This window comes from Xiphophorus hellerii, chromosome 19 (genome assembly GCF_003331165.1).
Source record: "Xiphophorus hellerii strain 12219 chromosome 19, Xiphophorus_hellerii-4.1, whole genome shotgun sequence".
Taxonomy (NCBI): Eukaryota; Metazoa; Chordata; class Actinopteri; order Cyprinodontiformes; family Poeciliidae; genus Xiphophorus; species Xiphophorus hellerii.
This window is the reverse complement of record NC_045690.1, coordinates 13598966-13620800: the sequence shown is the minus strand read 5'-3', so window position 1 is coordinate 13620800 and position 21835 is coordinate 13598966. Positions and strand designations below refer to the sequence as shown.

Sequence of the window (21835 nt, the reverse complement as noted above, 5' to 3'; positions counted from 1 at the left end):
AATCCCTCCCAGTTTTTCCATGCTGGAGATCTTATGCTACAAAGGGGCTCAGTCATTTATGGGTATTGCTGTTTTGAAACGACATATGGATGTATATTGCCAAGATAATTAAGCTGAAACAAAGCACGGAATATTTTTAATTTAAATATCGATCATTGTTATTTTGGTACTATACAACCTGTACCAACCCTTCCTAATTTCGATTGCATGTTCAATATGACATGTCTTTTAAAAGTAATTACATTATCAACTCTTGATGGGTTGAGCAATAAACACAGCTACAAAAATTGATATTATTAAGATATCCACAAGTTTTCTGAAAATAATTTAACATCAACAGCTAAGTGATTTTTAGGTGAATGTTTAAGGGGTTATATATTTTAATTTTATACATTTTTAAGTATTTTGGAGAACCAGGGAGCCTTTTGTTTCTCCACTTGCATGGGTTCTTATAGATGATTTGATCATCACATCAAAACAATTACAATATAAATATACTAGAACAACAATAATCTGTTAAAGTAAAGAGTCAATTGTATTTTAAATCAGGGAGCTGCAGTGGCCATTGTTCATAAACTCTGTAGATTTAAACAAAACCATTGGTAAACAATCCAGAAAGTTGGCCACAGTCTAAACTTACCAATGCAAAAGAACTGTTTATTCCATGTAAAAGTAGTACCAGAGGGACAGTATTTCACATTGTAATCCTTAGTGTCAACCCATTGGACCCTTTGACCTGATTGTGTATGCATTTCATGCACAATAGTGAAGCATTTCTGTTAGCAAAACATGGCGTGGGTTTGGTAAGCATAGCCCTTTTGGGGTTCATTCCTGCGATTTCCCTCTTTAGCTTTTTCAACTAACTTTAGGGACATCAAAGATTCCCAAAGCAACTTCCCTTTCTCTACTTCCTCTATGACTGATATTGCTTTTCAAAGCCAGCCATGGAGCTATTCTCTCCAGTAAGTCATGAGTCTGCCAGGAGACCTTGTGCTTCTAGAACATATTTGAAACATTTTCCTAAGAAGGCATCCAGTGGTGCCCAAAATACCACAAATGTCTCTGGTCACTATAGAGAGGCAGCAACTCTTGAATAACCAAGCTCCTCATCATGTGTCTTAGGATGATTTATCTCATCCTGCTGAGGAAACTTGTTTCTGCTGCTTGTATTCACATCATAGTCGTTTGATTATAACCTACTGTTTGTGAACATAGATGAGTGATGAAACACATCAACTAGTAAATCAAAAGCAGCTGTCTTTTACCCCAACATTTCCAAATAGCAATGCCAATGCATGAAAATATTACTGAAAACTTTGAGATACACAAATTCCTCCACTAAGGATGATTACCCATCTTCCAAAGCAAGGTGAACTATGCCTTCAATCTTGAGGGTGTTAACAGTCATACATGTGAATAGCATCACAGATGTTTCTGCACTGTGACTCAAATCAACATTGAATCACTACTATTATCACAGGTAATAGCGTCCAAAGACTTTTCACAAGCTGCACACCTTCAGCCCCCTGGCTAAATCAGAAAAAAGTCTGTCCATTAAAGTAATGAACTAAATTGGTAACAAAGGGCTAATCTTGAGTTGCACAGGGATTCAATGAGCCTTAGAAAGAGGTCAGACACCCTATAATGTCAAAGACCCCCCTCAGGAAAGACAAGGAGCAGCAATTGTTGATAGAGGGTAACACCAGCAGAGTCTAACACATGACGACGAGTCAGGCTTATTACCAGCAAAGAAATAACATCTCTTGCATTGATCGTACAGACTGAATGGACCCTGGAAAATGATATGAAATGTTATACTTCCAAAGTACTCTCCACGAAACTCCAAACAACACCTGGCTACTTCGTCTGAGTCAAAAGTTCGACCAACAGTCGAACTCTCCTGTAGTGTGTACACGTATAGGCTGAAATATGGGATCTTATATCTAAAGTACAGCTTTTTGTCACCTTTAAAGGGGCCAATATGCCAGTCTACCAATCTAAAGCCACTAATCCTGAAATATAGAAGTAATATTGGCTTTTTAAAAGAGTCAATCCAGCAGCATTAAGAGCCTGAAGAGGCTTAACGGGAGTTCTATATTTAAACTGAGCTGTTTCCAATTTTGGTCATACCAGTATGATTTTCACTTTGATTTGTACTATAAGTTAGAGCTAAGCTTAAGGAATCGGTGGTGAAAGATTACGTTGAACCTGCCAAGATATATACAGCACAATTATTTAGTTAAAATAGCTGCTTCATTACAATTGAAGGTCAGATAATTGTGGAGATATCCTTTCAGCATTTTTGATCATATATCATACCAAATTCTTTAAGCATTTATCCAAAAGTTATATTTTCTAAGCAGTGTTTCAGTTAGTTTCAAAATGCAATTGGAAGAAGATTTCTGTGAGCCTGTAATGAGTAGAAGCATTTTTCCCTCTCTGCTGCATAAATCTAAATATAATATGAACACATTGTCAACTATTTTGTCTTTTTTTTTTTTCATTGTGTAATTCACTGATTGAACCAAACCTTTGTTTCCCAAATGAATTAGAACCATTTTTGGATACATTTCCAAGTCTCTTCATAGCCCGACAACTTTGTGCCTAGACTGAGTGGTGGGAAGACAAAGGTTTGGTTTGAGGCTCACTTTGTCCTTAACTTTGTGACTGACCATTGTTCTCAGGCAAGGGACCGGAGACCCTGTATGCCGGGCAAAAGCTCAATGATAATGAATGGCATACAGTGCGCGTGGTGCGTCGGGGCAAAACCTACAAGCTAACGGTTGACGATGATGTAGCAGAAGGTACTTAATCCTGCTTCAACTGGAAATGTTCTCAGTGTTGCTTTTTTCAGTGTATTATCACCATGCTGGGGTGTGTTAGTTATGAAGCATTCCTCTAATACTGTTAATGTAATTTTTTTCCTTAAATCAGCCCTTTTGTGTTAGTGTCAGACAGAGTTCTCTTTTCTTTTCGTTTTGTTTGTCTTTCTTTTCAACCCATCCCCTGCACCCTCCCCGTCTGCAGGACAAATGGTGGGCGATCACACTCGGCTGGAGTTCCACAACATCGAAACGGGAATCATGACAGAACGTCGGTTCGTTTCCACCATCCCATCCAGCTTCATCGGTCACCTCCAGAGCCTGAGGTACATTTTACAGTCATTTCTACTTTAAATGGGCAGAGGAAGGCAATATAAAGATACATTTCAAACTAAATTCTTCAGAAGTCAATACATGGACCATTTAATGATGTCTCACTTAGCATAGCTACCAGCCAAGGTTTAAATTTCTTATAAGCACCGCATATAAGAAATTTTTCCAACATTTGTTCTGAACTAAATAAAATATAAAATGAGAGTATGTCCCTGGGAAATGCATTTTATAGCACAATTAAGTAACTATGTTGTCATCATCTATTATAAAAATGACCAATTAGGTCATTGCTATTAGGCGTTGTTTTAATTTTTTAGAGGACATGAAAAAAGTTTAATAGAAAAGAGAAATTCATGGGAGATTCATCACTTTTCAATTAACCATCTCCTGTATGCTTTTTTCAGCTCATTACTCTTTGGAGCTAATAGCAATAGAGAAAATCTTAATAAAGAAGAACAAATATTTCTGAAAATGTTCAAGTAATAGACTGAAGAAGAGTAAATAACAAGAAACCTAGGGAACTCTTGATCAAGAAATGTTTAGATCTACTCCTTAGGAGATGTTTACAACCTTTGCAAAGTGCTGTTGTCTGACAGTGTGGTTCTTTGGGGAAAATAATCCTCATTACAGCTTTCCATATTCTGAAGGACATTTTAACCTGTATACTTACTGTAGAAATATTAACTGCATGTTCTCTTCCTTTCCACAGGTTTAACGGCATGCTGTATATTGACTTGTGCAAGAATGGCGACATTGATTACTGTGAGCTCAATGCTCGCTTCGGGGTTCGCTCCATTATTGCTGACCCGGTTACCTTCAAGACAAAAAGCAGCTACCTGAGTCTGGCTACTCTGCAGGCCTACACATCCATGCACCTCTTCTTCCAGTTCAAGACCACTTCCCCTGATGGCTTCATCCTCTTCAACTCTGGGGATGGAAATGACTTTATTGCTGTAGAATTGGTCAAAGGGTAGGTTTTACATCAACAGGATAGTCTATTACTATTGTCTGTGGCAAATAGTTTCTGGAAGAGCTTTAAAACAAATGTGTGTGTCTTGTTTCAGTTGTTGGGGCCAAAAAATATAACTTTAAGAGCAAAGTTACAAGAATTTGAACAAATCTCTTTGAAACTAAACACATTTCTCATTGCAGATACATCCATTATGTTTTTGATCTCGGAAATGGGCCCAACCTCATCAAAGGCAAAAGTGAAAGGTCTCTAAATGACAATCAGTGGCACAACGTGGCTATCACCCGAGACAATAGCAATACCCACACACTAAAAGTAGATGCTACAGCCACAAGTCAAACTATCAATGGAGCAAAGAACCTTGACCTGAAAGGTAAGCTGAGAATGTGACTAATATTGGGTCCATTTTTCATTTAAATTAATAGTATTTTACCTTTTAAGAAAAACATATTTTCTATCAGAAATATGAACAACTTCCTCAAAATGTTTAACAGGATGTTGAGGCATGAAGCTAAACCCCCATTTTTTTATTTTGTTAAAATTCTAACGTTTGAAGTCAGCCTATTGACAATGTTCAGATACTTTTTGTTTGGTCCAAATTAATTAATTGGATGTTGACAACTGTTTTGGTTCATTCACGCATTCTTTGCCTTATTTGTAATAGCATCTTCGCATTGAATTGAAATTGTGTTGTGACAGTAATGCAAACTGTTGTATTGCAATAATTTGGGCACTGAAAGTTTTTTCTACAATCTGAACCTGTTATCATATACCACATAAAAACATTTTTTCTGCACGGTTTCTTCTTCAGGTGATCTGTTCATCGCAGGACTGGGTCCAGGCATGTATGGAAACCTCCCCAAACTGGTGGCTTCCAGAGAAGGCTTTCAGGGTTGCTTGGCTTCCATGGACCTCAACGGTCGCCTGCCAGACCTCCTAAACGATGCCTTGTTCCGCAGCGGCCAGATCGAGCGCGGATGTGAAGGTACACCGTCGCTAAGATCTCTGCCTGATTTAGACTCGTACAACACAAACTCCAACTCCAACTTCAGCTCCAGCAGCCCTTTCTTCCTACTCAATGCAAACAGTAGCTCCTCAGCTCTGCATCCATACTGGAGCAACTCCATCCTACTAACTGTGTTTGTTGCCTCATTTACCCATTGCTAGCTTCATACCAGACATCCAGTGCTTCCTCATGTGCACCACCACATTATTAGCCACATTGGCTGTTTATCTACTGTACCATCAGCCACCATCAGAGCAGTTTTGCCAGTTCAGAAACATAAACTACTTACTGGTGCTGTTTTTTTGTTTGTTGTTGTTTTTGGTTTTTTTATCCAACATTCTTTTGTAAGATTTGTTTTCTCTACATTGATGTAAATGTTAAATCATAATATATGAAACAAACATGTAGATTTCTATCCTGTGCAGTCAATTAGATTTATGGCTATGTTAAATGGTTCAAACACTGAAAAAGATGGATACTTGTATGTTTACCAACACAATATGATAGATTAGGAGACATTTTCCAAATCTAGTTGTGGAATAATGATAGCCTCCTGCAAAATATGACTGAAAGCTGATTCTGAATCAAAAGGCTCAACAAAGTATTTGCCTAATAGTTTTCATACTTACTTTTATTCCTCAGAATCCAGTTGATTATCCCTCTAAGATATTTGTCACTTTTTCATTTGAATTGTACAGCATATAAATTACAATACATAAAAAAGTACTCAAGCTTTTGATGCTCATCAATCCACAGTTCAAATTTTAATCCCAGTTTTAGAACACAGCTCTATTTTTCTATTATAAACCAGGTTAACTGTTTTCATGTGATGAAAAAGTGAATTTGACTGTAAGATGCTGCATATTATAGAATATCTTTCCAATGTGCAGATGACATCAGATATGCCTGACCTCTTGGTCTCTAAATCACCTGAACGTTGTTCTTTTTGGACATATTCTACTGTGGATTAAGAAAAAGGGAGAACTGTAGAGGCTTAATAGGAAATACTTCAGTCCTGAATTTCTGAATTCAGCTGTGCAGTTTTAGGTTGGGCCATGAACCATCTGTCAGGAGTGTAGTCAATGCCTATTGTTTTAAAAGCAAGACTTGCCAAAGGTTTGAATGTTTTGTGCTGCTTCCTGCCTTATCCATGCCTTCAATGTAATATCGCTCCACATGGAAACATTTTCCACTGGCTAACAAACGTCACTGTGGATGAAAATGTTTCCATTCTTTGGTGCTTTTCTTTTTTGCTTTGTTGTTTTTGTCATCCTCTGAGGGTCCTGGGCCATCCTCCACAATCTCTTCTTGTTTGCATGGAAGTCTGTGTTTTTCTTACACCTGCCATCAGTTGGACATAATGTACTCTGAAGGTACATTTTTTAACATAAACTCAGAGCTCAATGAATGTGTTTGTTGCTGTAAAAGATCAATCTGTGTGATGTTATGCACTGTATTGTATTAACTGTGGGAAGTGATTGTTGATTGGTTTATTTTTCCAAATAAAATCTCATCGATCACAGCTGGGTGTCCATCTCATTTTAATAAATCATTTTATATGTGCTTTGGTTTTCTTTATGTCGGCACTGTCATTCTAACTGTTTAACTTTGTTTTATTATTTTTGTTTCAAGCTTCCATCACATGAAGCTGATTTGATGTTCTTTGGCAACAATGGAAAGTTATAGTTCGAGGCCACAGCACTACTCTATTACCGTCACTAGATGGTGCTGCTGAGCCTCTGGTAACCATTGAACATCTTACATGAAACCCTGATTCACATCAACCACCAAAAATAAAGGGAATGTAAACAACAAATTCCCTTTATTTTAGGGATCATTCTTTCTTTCAATCTTAGACTTAAAGGTCTGGTCAGAAATCCTTCTTTAACAGACAAAAATCAGGAAAGCCTTCACACATTTACTCAAACTGGCTGGTCATTCTGGAAAGAATTTTGGACAAACATCTAGAAATGTTTTTGGAAATTTTCTGAAAACCAAGAAAGATCTTGAAACTTGGGGAAAAAAGTTAAAAATGTATTCTTAAATTATTAAAAAGACAACATAGGCGATTTGTATTTTTCCTTTTTTTTAAGTCAAAGAAGTATAGCCTACAGAACAATTATGTTGGCAAAAGTTATCTTTACCAGGAAGAAGTGGATTGATCTTGATCTTGAAGGTCTTCATTTTTTTATTCATCATAGGTTAATATAAAAGTGAATGATTTTAACATTTTGAATATGCACATTACACAGCAGTACCAGCACTTGAACTATGAAAGGGGTGTTGTTTGCAAGAGATAAGAAAGTCATATAAAAGAAAATGATTCCTTAGCAGAGGGAAGTCAATAAATGTAGGTTGTCACATTATTGAGTTCATTGCTTGGCCCATTCATGTTTCACAGAAACAATGTAAACTTTTCCAAAGGGGGAAGGAGAATATCTAAATATGTGCCATTTCTAGTCATTTCATGGTTCTTGTTAAATGCAGGGCCTGTCTGTGTGTTTGGTGGGTATTGTTGGACTCCCACAGGTCCCAGCACAACTTGTCAGGAGGACTCTTGTGCCAACATGGGGATCTGCATCCAACAGTGGGAGAACTACACCTGCGACTGCTCCATGACCTCCTACACTGGGACGCAGTGCAGTGACCGTAAGTTCATTTGTCGTGCACACATGCCTAGCATTGCACCACACAACTCTCTGTATTAACACATTGATGATGCAATAAGTATTTTCCTGGAGAACATATAAAGTATTGCTTGTTACGCAACCTATTAATTTCATATTATGCTATTGAGCTTCTTCTCAAAGACACCGTTTAGCAAAACTACAGACAACAGTTCCGGTGCTAAAGGTTATCATCACCAGATAATTTTTGAACACCTCAAATGGGTTTCAGTATATCAGGTAGTTTAAAGGGGAGATACAGTATTTGAAGAAGTTTATTCACCTGCCTTCAAGCTTGTAATGCATGCTGGTTGTTCATGTCTGAAATGGAAAAATATGTAAAAAATCTCAAAAGCAAAATGGAAAACAAAGTGCAGCCAAGAAGTAAGCTGGAAAGTACTGAAGATTTGTTTGGAATGCCAAAGATAGAATAAAGAAAGTTTTGGTCGTAAATATGTAAGTGCAGTAGTACAGAACTTAGATTTCCGTGTTTGGCTTTCTACTTTAAATCACCAATTTAAATAAATCGTTTTCAGTCATCTGAATGAGCTAACTTTTTGCAACAGCAAAACATGTAAAACATTTCTTAATCCTTGTGTTGTCTTGCAGGTCAAAAGTGACCCATTACCATGTTAACCTGTAGAAAAAATACCCTAGACTATCTTTTTCCGGCTTGAAATTTTATGACTTTTCCTAAATTGACCCCATCATTAAAAAAAGTGATACTTTGTTTTTGTTTATATTTCCATGTGGGCTGTACACCACTAGGGTACAAGGATTGTCTTATGGGTCACTTTTGACCCGTGCATTATAAAAGCATTTAAGCACCAGAAAAAAAAAAGTTCAAAGGTCATACACAAACTCTCTCTAATACATACACACACACACACCACCCCACAAAGACACACTTGCACCCCCTCCGCCCCCTCCACACACACACACACACACACATCAAGGAAACTGGATTGATGTACAAATTGAACTTGCATTTGACCTGCACCTGCACTCTCACTCTACAGTTAACCCCTCACATCACATAAGTTCCCAAACACAACATAAAACAATTTCAGACATAATTAAAACAAATTAAGTATAGAGATAGAGGATATGAAGGTACACTGAATCTGAATACCCCTAGATGGTTTCTTGCTGACAGTCGTTTCACTGTTCAACAGGTCCTACGCTTGCACATCCTGTCCTATATGGGATCTTCAGCATAAGATGTTGAACAAATTCTTGTGCTGAAGATGTTCAACATAGGAGTGTCTTCATATAGTGAAGAACATCTTCATGTTATGATGATTTTCTTGAACATCTTGTGTTGAACATTTTGTCTTCACTGTGGAATGTTCTTCATCTTATGTTCACTATGGGGTGGGAAAGAAAGAATTATCTTTGTCTTATGTTGAAGATGTTCATTATGAAAGCATCTTTGTAAAATTAAGAACATCTCCACTTCATGGGGATGTTCTTCATCTTAACTTCAACGTGGGGTGGGATGTTCTTCGGCTTATGTTGAAGATGTTCAACATAACATTCTTATGTTGAAAATGTTCAACATAAGAACATCTTATAAGTTCAATACCTTATGCTGAACAGAAGATGTTCTTCATCTTGTGTTAAGGATGTTTGGCATAAAATTTAAAATTCAATTAATTTGCTTTATTTTGGGGCTTTTGTTAGGGTGGGTCATTTTTGACCGGTGGGACAAGGGGAGTAAACAGAATGCTAAGATCGCACGAGGGTTAAGAGGACCATGAAAGGTGTGGGCTTTTGCACATGCCTAAATGAGAGTTTCGTCAGAGGTTGTATTCTTAAAAGCAGTGTTCAGAGTCTTGGTGAACACCAAGTTACAGCTGAGAGACTATGACACCACTCAACATCTGTTCAAAAAAGGAAAAGCTGCATATGCCATTTTTATTATGGTAACACTAATCCAACTGTTTCAATATTATGTAGTATACATTTAGTCCTGGTCTTCCATTTGTCTTGCCAGATCATAGATGATGCTGTCTTGACTAAGCTGTCTTCAATCTTAGGTTTTTTGTGTCTTGTTTTTTGTTGAGTGTTTTGTTTTGCAGGTCTAATTGGTCTATGTGTTTCAGCACAGCATTTGAATTTGCTTTTGTAGATGTTTTCATTGCATATGGTTCTTTCCTCTCCTTGATCTTGTTATGCCACCGTAATGCCCACAATTTTCCAACTCATTTTCGAAACAGAAAGTTTTGCTGGTGGTTTTTTTTGCTCACAGTTGCACAGAAATGTTTCTGCTTTTCTTGTTTTGAGTTATGGGATTAGTTTAGACAGAACATTTAATTTTGTTGTCTCACCTGCTAAAGAACATAGGACTTACACCCTCTTACCTCTGATAAAAGACCTCTCCCTGTGTGGTAAAAACTTTGAATGTCTTTACATTATGTCTTTAAGGGAATCTTTTCCTTCTAAAGATAATGTAAGACATTTGCTAGAAACTTTTGTACGTTAAAAAATGGTCTAGTTATTGGATGCTTTCAACAAACTAAATATCTAGCTAAATATCCATATAGTGATATTTTAGCATGCTAACCAATGTTCTGATTTTACCGTTTCATCTTTAGAATTTACACAAATACCATATTCATTTTTTCCTAGCAGTTTTCAATGTTCTGCTTAAATTATTTTTAAAAGTGACTTCCAATTTTGTTTTATGCAATATCAGATTTATTTTTAAACAAAAATCACTAAAAATCCAAAAAGTCAGGACTGTTTTTTCTTGTATGTTTTGTCTTTGAAGTGATATAGAGAATAAATCCAGAATAAACATACAGGGTGTATGCTACACCTGGACTCCTCTTATCAAAGTAGTACAAAACACTTTTTGAAGCTCTTTTTTCATGAATTTCCACTTGCGTCTGAGTTTCAGCTCTTGGATGTTCGCACAACTTATGTTATTTAGATTGAGTCTCGCTGCTCTTTTATCCATCCTTTGGTGATTTTTGAAATGTGTTTTCTGTCAGAGGAACTATGAGTAGAGACTGACTCAGAGACCTGACAATCGTGTTTCCTATCAGAACTCATTCTGTCAAAGATTGAAAGTGCCCTATGCCAAAAAAAGAGAAATATAGAGGAAGCCCTTTTTTACTTTAAAGTTTATTCCACAAATGGCTCTGCCCTGGGTTTTTTTGTTTTGTTATGGATGATTTGATAAAACATTATGAAGTTAATGTTTTATCAAACATTAACTTCATCAAGTATCATGCTATTGAGATTACAAGCCGTAAGATAGTGAGATGTTCAAAAAAGATGAACATCTCACTTCCTGGACCATTTTCTGATGTGTACCTATGGTCATGAGTTATAGATGAAAATGATCAAATTCTGGGTGTAAACAGCTGAAAAGAGCTGACTGAAGAAGGGACAGCAGGAGGGAGGACTAACGATATAAATCAAAACTGTTTTTTTCGGTTCTTTCTCGTCATTTTGTTCATAGTTTCTGTGGTTTCTCTTATTTCCCTTTTGTTCTTTTCCATGTGTGTCAAAGAGAAATGTGGCTCCACTCATGCATTTGGACACATCTCATGGTTTTGGGAGTTCTTATAAGTTGAAAATATAGCGAAATACAATAACTTTGTGCGTCTGGGAAAATATTTGCTTAAACATGGCCCAACACAACATTTAAGTGTTCAGAGACAATTTATGGGAGCTGTTTTTCTTCACAGGCACAATGCTTGGGACCTGTTTTTCTTCACAGGCTCAAACATGAATGCACTTAAGCCATCTACAATATTCCTTTGAAACAGGCAGCTGACTCTACATTGACATAAGGTTGCATCATTGCCTGTCAACGACTTAACCTCAGTATTGGAAATTGACTTTACCGTTTCATGTGTCTCCAATTTCCTTGTTTGCCTTCCTTTCGTTTCAGTGAACGGTCACGGTCACTGTTGATGTTGCATCCCCTGACAGTACGTGCACCTAAGCAACAGAATTAAATTAAATATTTGCAGTATAAAAAAACCTGTTTTAGTTCAATAGAACAACTCCTCCATGTTTCATCAAGGTGGCTCTGGTGTGAGAAGCTGATGGAACCAAAGACTGTTTGTTTTTTGAATTCCTGTCCTTATTTTTATTCTTTTCAAATTTTCTTTCTGCAAAATTACTGTCAGGAATTACAATTCCCAATTAGACTGTGACGCCCATTCTTTAAACTACAGTATAAAGAGAGACCAAGTAACAAGAAAACTTTTGATAAAAAATTTGTTTTCAAATTTTGAACTTCCCTTATCCTTTAAGATAACTTTTTCATATCTACCTGTGTAAGTGGTGTAAGACATTTTAGTTTCTTATTTGTTTTTATGTTTTTTACTTAAACTTGTGTATATAGATTTAATTATTTAAAATATTATTTGATTATGAACTATTGTGCTTTGCTTATTTAGATGGTAATGGAATCATTCCCCAGGATAGGCAAAGGATTCATCCTTCAAACAAATTTTTCATATACCATATTTTCCCAGAGACATTAAATGACACTGAAAATTAATAAGCTAATTACCACTTTCCAGTTTGATGGTATTGCAGTACTGTAAATGTAATAGTTCACAGAACTCTGCTCTTTCTTTTCCTATAACACCCACTTAAAACAGCAGTGGCGTAACGGAAAAAGGCAGTACAACACAAATATAACTTCCTTAGTTAATAGTAAAGCTTTGGTATCCACTGCAATGATTCTGAGCTCTGATGGTAGAATTTTACACCTTCCATTATAAGGACCTGAAGGTGTCCATAACTGTTGGAGCTGGACTGCATATCCATCACAAGGCTTTCACATAACTGTGAGGAGACCTATAGAAGATGAACTTGTGAAGTAAGGCAATAAACTTAAAAAATGGGGATGAATGGAATGCTGGAAAAATAAAGGGACTGTGGAATTGGACTGAGTTAATTTATGTCTGTGTGGCTCTTTTGAAATAAGAGAAAAATGAAAGGAGGCTGTGTGTATTAGGAGAGTCGAAGGGCTGGAGGGATGGAGCATTTTTATGAATATGAATTGAATCTGTTTGTCTTGTACAGTTCCTTGAGAGGGCATTTGTTATGGCTTGGTTCTATATAAATAAACTGAATTGAAGTGGCTCACTTACCTCAAAATCAAACAAGCTTTCATCTCCAGGGCATTACTACTTAGTGTTTCTAAAGTTTATCAGGAACTTCCCATGTACATTCATTGTCAAATTTACTACATTCAATTCTTAATGGATGCTGAATATTAGGATGTTAGCAGCCAATGTTCAAGTTGCCCTAACGTTATTGTCTTTAAGTCAACAGGAATGAACATTCCAGATATTTATATATCAAGGGCATACCACCCAATGCTAACAGGAATTGCAAAAAAAATCCTAGAGCACAATCTCAGACCTTACAATCTCCAGTCTTTATGTTACAGGTAAAAAAAGACTAGTATGACCTAGTATGGCGATGTGAGTGTTATGGGAAAAGATTAGTTTCTCTAACTGCTAGGCAAATGATGTCAACCAGAAAAAAATAAACGTCTTGTAGTCTTGTTCATCAATGATTGGAGGATAGAATTTGAGATGGATAGTGCGATGGGCCTTATCTGCCATAATGTAAACATTGATCTGGTTTGTTGAGGTAAAAAAAAAAGTTTAGCTCAACAAGAAATGCACTCAGTTTACCATTCAATGTTATCTGTGTTTCCACGCAGAGGCAAAAGTGATCCTGGATAAAGTGGCTGAATTACGTTCAGCCACTTTATTGTATAGGTTTTTCTATATTCTATAGGGTGGTCGGACTCTACCTCACCTCATCTCCATGTCCGGAGATTAAGTGAGGAGCTAATCATTAAGACAATAATCAGAAACATGGCAGGAAATCTACAACAGAATGTGTGAAAAAGAAAAAGGAAGTTTCTGCCAAGTCCAGAGCACAATCATATTAAAACTGTGCAATGGGACCTGAAGTGAACTGTGCATAAATAATTGTCTGAACACCTCAATTAACTGAAGCAATGTTGGAAAGAAGAGTGGATCAAAATTATTCCAAAGATGAGAGACTGATATATTCATACAGAAAATACCTAAAGACAGTTATTGTTGCTAAAAGTGATTTTTCCACCTAGGGAAATAGACCCTTCTTAGTGCCTTGATGCATAAACCTTCTCAATCAAAAATGGGTGTTCTTTTTTTATTCTTATGACTTTAAGCAGTAAAATGCTAATTTCTTACAGGCTGTGAACAAATTTTCAACTGCAGCAGGAAATCGTTAGAATGGGATGAGGTGGGGTAACTGGTCACAAGTGAGCAGACTGGCAGGCAATCAGAGCGATTGGCAGGGTGACAGAGAGTCTATTTTCCTCTTCACTGACCTTTATATGTTCTGCTGTGTACTGGATCCTTCATTGATCTACCAACCTCAAGACTAATCATCAGCACCAAGTGCATCCATGAAGCTGCAGAGCTGCTCCTCCTCCCCTGGTTGTTGGACTGATATGGCCTAATGTCATTAAATTGTTTTTACAGATATGTGAGGTTGATGAAGGAGAAGTTGATTCGTCCTGGTTTATCTCTGGGTAAAGCAGGTACTGAATGAGCTGTGTTAATGTGCTGCTGATAAGCGGAGGATAATGTGTTTGTTGTCCTTCACCTTGGTGGTCTTCCTCAGCCGTTGTTTGTTTAATCTTTGCCCTTTTGCTGTTCCAACCCACATAAATCTGGAGCAGGAGGTGAAATAAAAAGCAGGAGAGTAGGAACTAAAGAATGTGTGGTTGTGGGAGGAGGTGGAGCTGGTGTTCTTCAGCTGGTGGGGGGAAAAAAACGGCCATGCATCACAGCGGACAGGTCATTTGAACAGTGCAATGCTGCGTCTAAGGGTTTAGGAGATTAGAGAGGCTAATAATTTCTGAGGGCCATGCTTTATGTTAATGTGACAGGCTTTGCTGTATATTTCTGCTGAGGCATCGTCTTTGTTGCTCTTAATTTTCCTTTAATGGAACTTTTGTGTTTGTTTCAACAGCCAGCTCACAGATTTTACCGGCTTTGGAATTACCTTGCTTTCTGAAACAGAGGTCGTCCTCTAATTATTTCCCCCAGATAAAAGGAAGGACGTCACTGGCACACAAAGTTTAGCAGAAACTGTGGACAGGATTAGCAGATTTGGACCCAGTGTCACTGTTTTACATTCCATCTTTGCATTTTTCAACAGCAAAAGACATGAGCCTAGATTATCCTACTGACAATTTCCAAAAACATTGCACACAGTTATGATTAGTTTGAAACATTATGATTAATGAGTAAGAAACCTCTGCACTGATAAGGCTTGCATGACTGATGATTTCCTCTGAAATGCAGATAAAACACTTTTATAAAAGAAGTTTTATTTAATTAAAGAGCTTTTGTTTGCTGGTTTAATTAACTGAAACATTCCCTCAGAAAAGATAAGTACAGCTGTGATAAAAATCCTATATTTTTAGAATTTATCTTGCAAATAAAAAAAATTAAATACACTAGTTAGTGAAAGGTAAATTATTTTAACAAATATTATGCCCATAATCCTTTTACACTGTTGCTCTTCTACCTTGTGTTTCAGTGGCGTAGGAAAGATGGGCTGCCTGGCAAAAACCAGCCAGTTGTTCTACGCTCTGCTTTGTAAACAGGGTCTGGACCCTTGGTTGTTGAGAAACAATTGCTTGCTGGAGGTGTGGACTCCTTTGGAGTATAAACAATTGGATGAAATTATGTGCCCTGCAATCAACCCTCCCCAGCTGCAAAGACAGAGGTGTTGAGCTAATCGAAATGGCTGCCATGTGTCAATCATTTATTTGTCCATCTTATCCATGGACAAATGATCAGTTGATAGTTTTCTCTGGTATTTAATAAAGGAAAATATTGTTAACATATTGTAGCAATTTTTTTTAACACAATAAAATATGGACAGAATAGATACAAAATTATGATTTCCTCACATTGTTAAACTTAGACATGTAAGCACTTAGTCTTTTAAAGAAGCTACATGAGTGATCAGGGGTTCCTCCAACACTTCAAAACTGAGTGATTAATGTCACTTACATTAATCTGATGGTTGAGTAACCTAAATAACGTATTTAAAACATTAAATATATTTATTGTTGAGCCCATGTCTATTTATTTAAGAATTTATCAGCAAAATTGTTTTTTTCAATTGAAAATTAAAATGTGATTAATTACAAACCTTACGATTAATTAGATTAATAATTTTAATCGATAGACTCACAAACTTTAAAGACAACAACCGATTTTACTTGCGTCTTGCAGCCACATTTTATCATGTTGACTCTGAAATAGGCACATAAACCCAGAGGGTCGACGCACAAAGACAGGCTCACAAGGTGAAAACAACCTATCTGTCTCCGCAGGTCATAACATTTTTCAGATAAAGCCTAATGCATATAACTTTTGAAATGTGGAAGTGATGCCTTTGCACAGTGAGGACACACTGAGCGCTAAAGCAAGACATTAAGTGACTAAATGTTCAAACATGTCTTATTTTACAACAAAATAGTTTCCAGGCTTCACACACGTGTTTTTTTCAAACACCCCTAGTACATCCATATGCACAAAATTGTGCAACTAAACCAAGATTAAAGTTGCTTCAGTTAAAATGGCATCAGCGACTGTGACTTTGGCAAAATGGAGTGATGCAATATCCTGCAATGGCCTTGAACCAGCTTTTTATTATTATTATTATTTTTCTTACATTTCCAATTTCCAACAGTATAATAAACATTTTTGATTGTTGCAGAAGATGCAGGAAAACAAACAAGCTTTAAAGTGAGTTTGTTATCAAATGCAGGTATGTGGTCTGTAATGTTATGCAGAGGGGAGAGCAGGTTGATTGGTCCTTTCATGTTCCCAAAATGATATTCAGCTTCCCCCACTTTATCCCCTCAGGCAGAAAAGCAGTGAAAGGCCTTCCTGGCTGCAGCCATCAAAGTTGACTTTCAAAATTCGAATTTGAGGTGTGTCACAAGGATGAAGACATCATACAAACATACCTCTAGATGAAGGTCATTTCAGAAGTCCACAAATTAAATAATTCATGACGCCAAGCTAGAACAGCACCTGCATAATCTTACTGTATCTGTAACTCATTGCCTTCCTATTATTGTGAGCTGGAAAAACACGTTAGAGTTGGGAATATTTCTTTATTTTAAAAAAATGCACTTATGAAGAAATTAGTTGTTTCTGTCTTAAAATTAAGCCTGAAACAAAAGTTGTAACCGAGGTATCTTCTAATTACAGTAGTAAGCAGCTAGTCTACACAAATTAATTTATACTATCTGTGCATTCGTTTTTTTCTGTAGAGAATAAAAAATGTTTATGACAGCTCAATTTCCATTGAGTGGTCTGTTCTTACAAATAACTACTTTATATGTGTTTTGTGTACAGTACAGTATTAAAAACAATAAATACATTTATTGTTGAGCACATGTCTATTTATTTAATAATTTAGGAGCAAAAAGGGTTTTTCAATTAAAAATGTTATTTTTTATATGCTTGGTTTGTATTGAGCAGCCTTTCAAAGGAACATTTTACAAATATCTAATTTATATATTTTATGTACATAGTGTTTATTCCTTTGAGTTTTGCTGTAGACTTCATTGTGTGTAAAACTTCTGGTAAGATAGCATAATTTTGTGAAGAAATCTTAAAATGCTTTACAGCAGCAGTAAAGCAGTTTGTCTTGGTTTCTAATTGACTAATGTGGACTGTATTTCTGAAGTTACTGGTATGGAGTTCGGGTGGCACATTGGCACAGTTGTTAGCACTGTTGACTTATAACACAATGGTAGCACATTTAGATCCTGGCTTAAGGTTTTTCTGCTTGGAGTTTCCATGTTCTTCTTGTGAATGTGTCCTTCCACAGTCCAAAATAATGACTTTTAAGTTGATTGGTCACTCAAAGCCTACCCTTAGTAATGAGTGTGTGTATGAACATGGTTTGTCTTTATGATGGACTAGTGACATGTCCAGTGTGTAACCTGCCTCCTATCTGAAGTCTGCTGGTGACAGGCACCAGCCCCCCATAACACCCGTGACTGGTAAAAATTCATCAGTACACTGATTGCCAGTGTTTCCATCCCTGCATGGATGACGTGCTTACCATTTGTGAGAAGAGTGCACAGCTCCAAATTGTGCCAGATTCCACTTGGCCTTGTTGACCAAAGGAAGTTATGTCATCAGGACAAGGACTTCACACAGCCAGAACAGTTTCTTCCCTGCTCCAGTCTGCCTGCCAAACAGTGGTCAACCCCGCTTCAGCTGACAATACCCCATAATTTATTTATCTGCATGCTTCTCACCCCGAACCTTAAAGGATAATATGGATAGATGGGTAGATGGATGTATTGATGGGTTTATGGAGTAATATAAGTCAATTAATTTGAAAAGCAATATTCCCTCATATGTAATGCTGCCCCAGGCTTTCAAAAGTCCAGCTGCAGATGAGCAATTTTGGGTAATGTGGTTTAACAAATCAGGATTTTATTTTATTCTCATCCTGACAAATTACTATTAATTTTGCAAAAGATGCAAGAAACTCTTTTAACAATTCAGCTAAAAAGAGTGATTTTATTCCTTAGAGTCCATTATTTGAAATGCGTTCATAAGAGACAAGAAAAAAATAATTTTATTTTCATCCTCTAGTTTGATATGAGGATAATCATATCCGTCCTTTTTTCAAATTCTGCCTCAGAGTAAACAAACTAGTCCTTTGTTGTTTTGTCCCGAGTTCTCATCTTTGCATCCTGAATGCAAATTCCACATTCCACATTCCTTCATCCTTGAAGTCACTCTTTTACCTTTCTTTTACCTCTGTCATTTCTCCCAGCACCTCCTCAGTAGCCGTCCAACCCCTCCTCCTCTTCTCTCCTGTGCACTCCACACTCCCTCTCTTTCATCCTGTGGCAGCTATGGGATCCAGTTCGTTGCTGTTCCCTTCGTTAAACAGCCAGAGTGTCCAGACTGAGCGCATACATCAAATGAAGGCTCTACATGGATTTGGACGACAAACAGAAAAGGAGTTTTACTGTCACTGAGATAAGGTGCTTTAGGAGATATTTTAACCCTTTTGGAATTAAAAAGAGGAAGAAACAAGAGGAACATGATAAAGTAAAAACTCCAGTGGATTTACAGAATTCAGGTTTACGAATGGGTTGCCCATTTTGTAATCTACTTTCTAAGGATTCCTCAAGATATTTTTCTAGGAGTGAATGGAGAGATGATGTGAGAATAGTGAAGCACATTTGGAGCATCCAGTCAGGAGGACCAGCGAAACCACAGCTTTCAAACAGAGGAGGATGCATGAAGTGTTGATCCATCCTTACTTTTTATGGGCCATTCATTTTGTGTTTCAGAGCAGCATATGCTCTTCTCAGGTGGATGCTTCTGTTCCTTTAGTTGACCAAGTTTAATGAACTCTGACATGAAAAGTCAGAACTGTTGGAATTACTGGTAGCTCATCGACTCCCAATCGGCTTTATTTGCTTCAACATGAGAATATTTCATTGCAGTATTCTGGCAAACAGTGTGACTTTTTAAATAGTCATCATTATGTGTCCCATTGGTGTTCTACCACTACGGGGTCCTAAGAAAAGGAGTTCATGTCAATTTCCTGGACTGACTGTACTCTACCACAGTGCTTGTATTTGGTGGCTTATTTTAGGATGTAGTGCTGCATCTGCAGAGCAGAGATCATCCCATAACCACAGACCTCGAGTGGCAACAGACCAATTCGATCAACAACTGTATGTTGGGAGGCATCGCTTCTCTCAGCCTGTATCCATTTACGGCTTCCCAGCAAATCTGAAGGGTTCTCATGGTAAGTGGTAAAACTTCAAGATCTGTAAAGCTTTCAAGATGTTACTCTTCCGACTTCTTATCCATCTCGGGTTCAATAATGTAGAAAAATGGTAGGTCTGTTTGGGGTTTAATGCTTGGTTTTGAAAAAGAAATATGCTCAATAGCTGCATTGTTTAACTTGTTTCTTGCAAGCTGGTGGGATGCTGCAAGGCAGACTGTTGTCAGTGTTGGTTTTGCTAAATTAAGAAGTGTTGTTCAAGGATGTTTTAGATTTTTCCTCCAAAACTTGTATTCTGCATTCCTCTCCTCAGTACGGTGTTTTATAGACGTACAGTAGGGGGAGCTGATGAGCTTTCAGTTTTATCTTTTTACAATTGTTTTATTTAATTAAATTAGATCTTGATTAATTAGGTCTTATGTGCCAAAATTTCATATTTTTCTTTGTGCAACATCCTTACAGCGATATGCATCAGGCAACACGTAAAAGTAGCCTGACTCAAGGTTTGTAAAGCTTGTAATTTGTTTTGCTAAAAAGCTAAACCCATCTAGGATAAATCCATTTATGAAGTTCTCCAATATTTTGACTTAGAAATATTAAAGTTAAAGCTGACTGAGACAGGTTCTATTGACTGCTTTAGAAAGGGTTTTGTAAACCCATCTTTCACACAACCACATTAATAACACTGATACATGTAGCGCTATAGTTGTATTATGGTGCAAGCAAATATTTAGTTTTAGTTCTCTTTAGAAAACACCAGAATTTCAAGACAAACAGTAACTGTGACTACTTCCTCTGATGTCCATTAACAAGGATAGACTGACAGAAAGGCTAACAACTACCATTACTATGATGGTTATCTGCTTTATTAGACATGTACTGGGTTTCAAATATTCAGTGATTAGTGTTGTATAATCTAGTCCAGGTTTGAAGAGTCTATGTATTGAGTTTGTAAACTAGGACAGATTAAAGTTGCTCAAGGATAGTGATAAACTAGGTGGAATCAGCTTTAGCCTTTTTCCGAAGCCAACTTCAGCTCTGTTAAATACAGTACTGATGTTGCTAATGGTAGTTTATACAGGCTAATGGGCAGCAGAGGACATAGGCAATCCAGTGGGTGACTAGCCTCAGAATGCTACTCACTGACTTGTTCAATGCTAATACAAGTGAGTAGTCTCTTTCTCATTCTTCTGTACCGGCCACTCACTTACTGCCGATTACAGAATTACACAAAGGCCCTGAATGCAGTGCCATACTTTTAGACAATCATTACTGCATATCATTTTTCAAGAAGGGCCCAGCCAAAACAGAAGACATTTAGCCCTTGATATTTGTCCCAAGCCTATTAGAGTTGCACTTAAGAGGCAGCTTTTTTTTGTTTAGGTAGGACTAAGAGTAGGTGGCCAATAAGTAGATTGGCAAATTGGTTAATGTAAAGGAAATATTTCAGCATGTGGGCCAAGGACACTGGCCAAGGTCAGTTGCTACAAGGTATAATGGGCAAATGTAATGGATGACAGGGTCTCAAAATATTTATTTTGTGCATCTTTTAAGATTTAAAGATCAATAATTGGTTTAGCAGACTAAAATACAGTCGTACTAAATTGCTACAACTATAAATATATGAAAGCTAAAGAGCATTTCACCAAACACGTGATAGAATCAAATGTTCTGTTTCAATGAAAATGATTGGACTTATAAACCAATAAATATATTTTCTTCATTCCCATTATTACCAGAAAATGTGTCACTCATATTTGTTTTTTAAGGAAAGTATATTTTGGTTAACCTTGCTGTCATGACACTAGATAATAATTTGAAACTATGACACACTGATGATGGATGGTTTTCAGCTTATATAAAGAGCAACGTTAGCTGTCCTGATTTTTGTTTAAGATTTACAGCTTCTCCTTCGGTTCACTGATAAAAAAAAATTCTGCCAGCGACAATCCAAGTCAAGAGGAGAAAGCTCAGACTATGCAGGCAGAGAGATTTTTCTTTTCTTTTTTTTTTGAGTAGAATTGCACAGGAAGGCAATAGCCATGGTAGTAGTACCTTGGTTTCACTGCAATTTTTAAATAACTATTATAACTATTATGACAGAGGAGCCTTTGTGTCTTTCTATTTAAAATGAGCTAAAATGCTTTAACTAGCTATTTTTAGGAAACAAACTTTATTCTTTTGTGATAAAAAGATAAAGAACATGAAT

General features: G+C 36.9%; 1 protein-coding gene across 11 annotated transcripts in view; it reads left to right on the top strand.

The window, feature by feature from the left end:
- Positions 1–21835, top strand: part of nrxn3a (neurexin 3a) — a 126918-nt gene that overhangs the window by 85137 nt on the left and 19946 nt on the right. For all 11 annotated transcript variants that reach the window (XR_004336748.1, XR_004336746.1, XR_004336747.1 and 8 more), the window contains exons 13-18: positions 2685–2804; positions 3028–3148; positions 3865–4125; positions 4308–4498; positions 4937–5110; positions 7661–7780. Coding sequence is in view for 7 of the 11 variants with exons in the window: in XM_032546662.1 (XP_032402553.1) it covers positions 2685–2804; positions 3028–3148; positions 3865–4125; positions 4308–4498; positions 4937–5110; positions 7661–7780 (987 nt within the window). In the remaining 4 variants the exon portion in view is untranslated. The remainder of the gene's footprint in view (positions 1–2684; positions 2805–3027; positions 3149–3864; positions 4126–4307; positions 4499–4936; positions 5111–7660; positions 7781–21835) is intronic.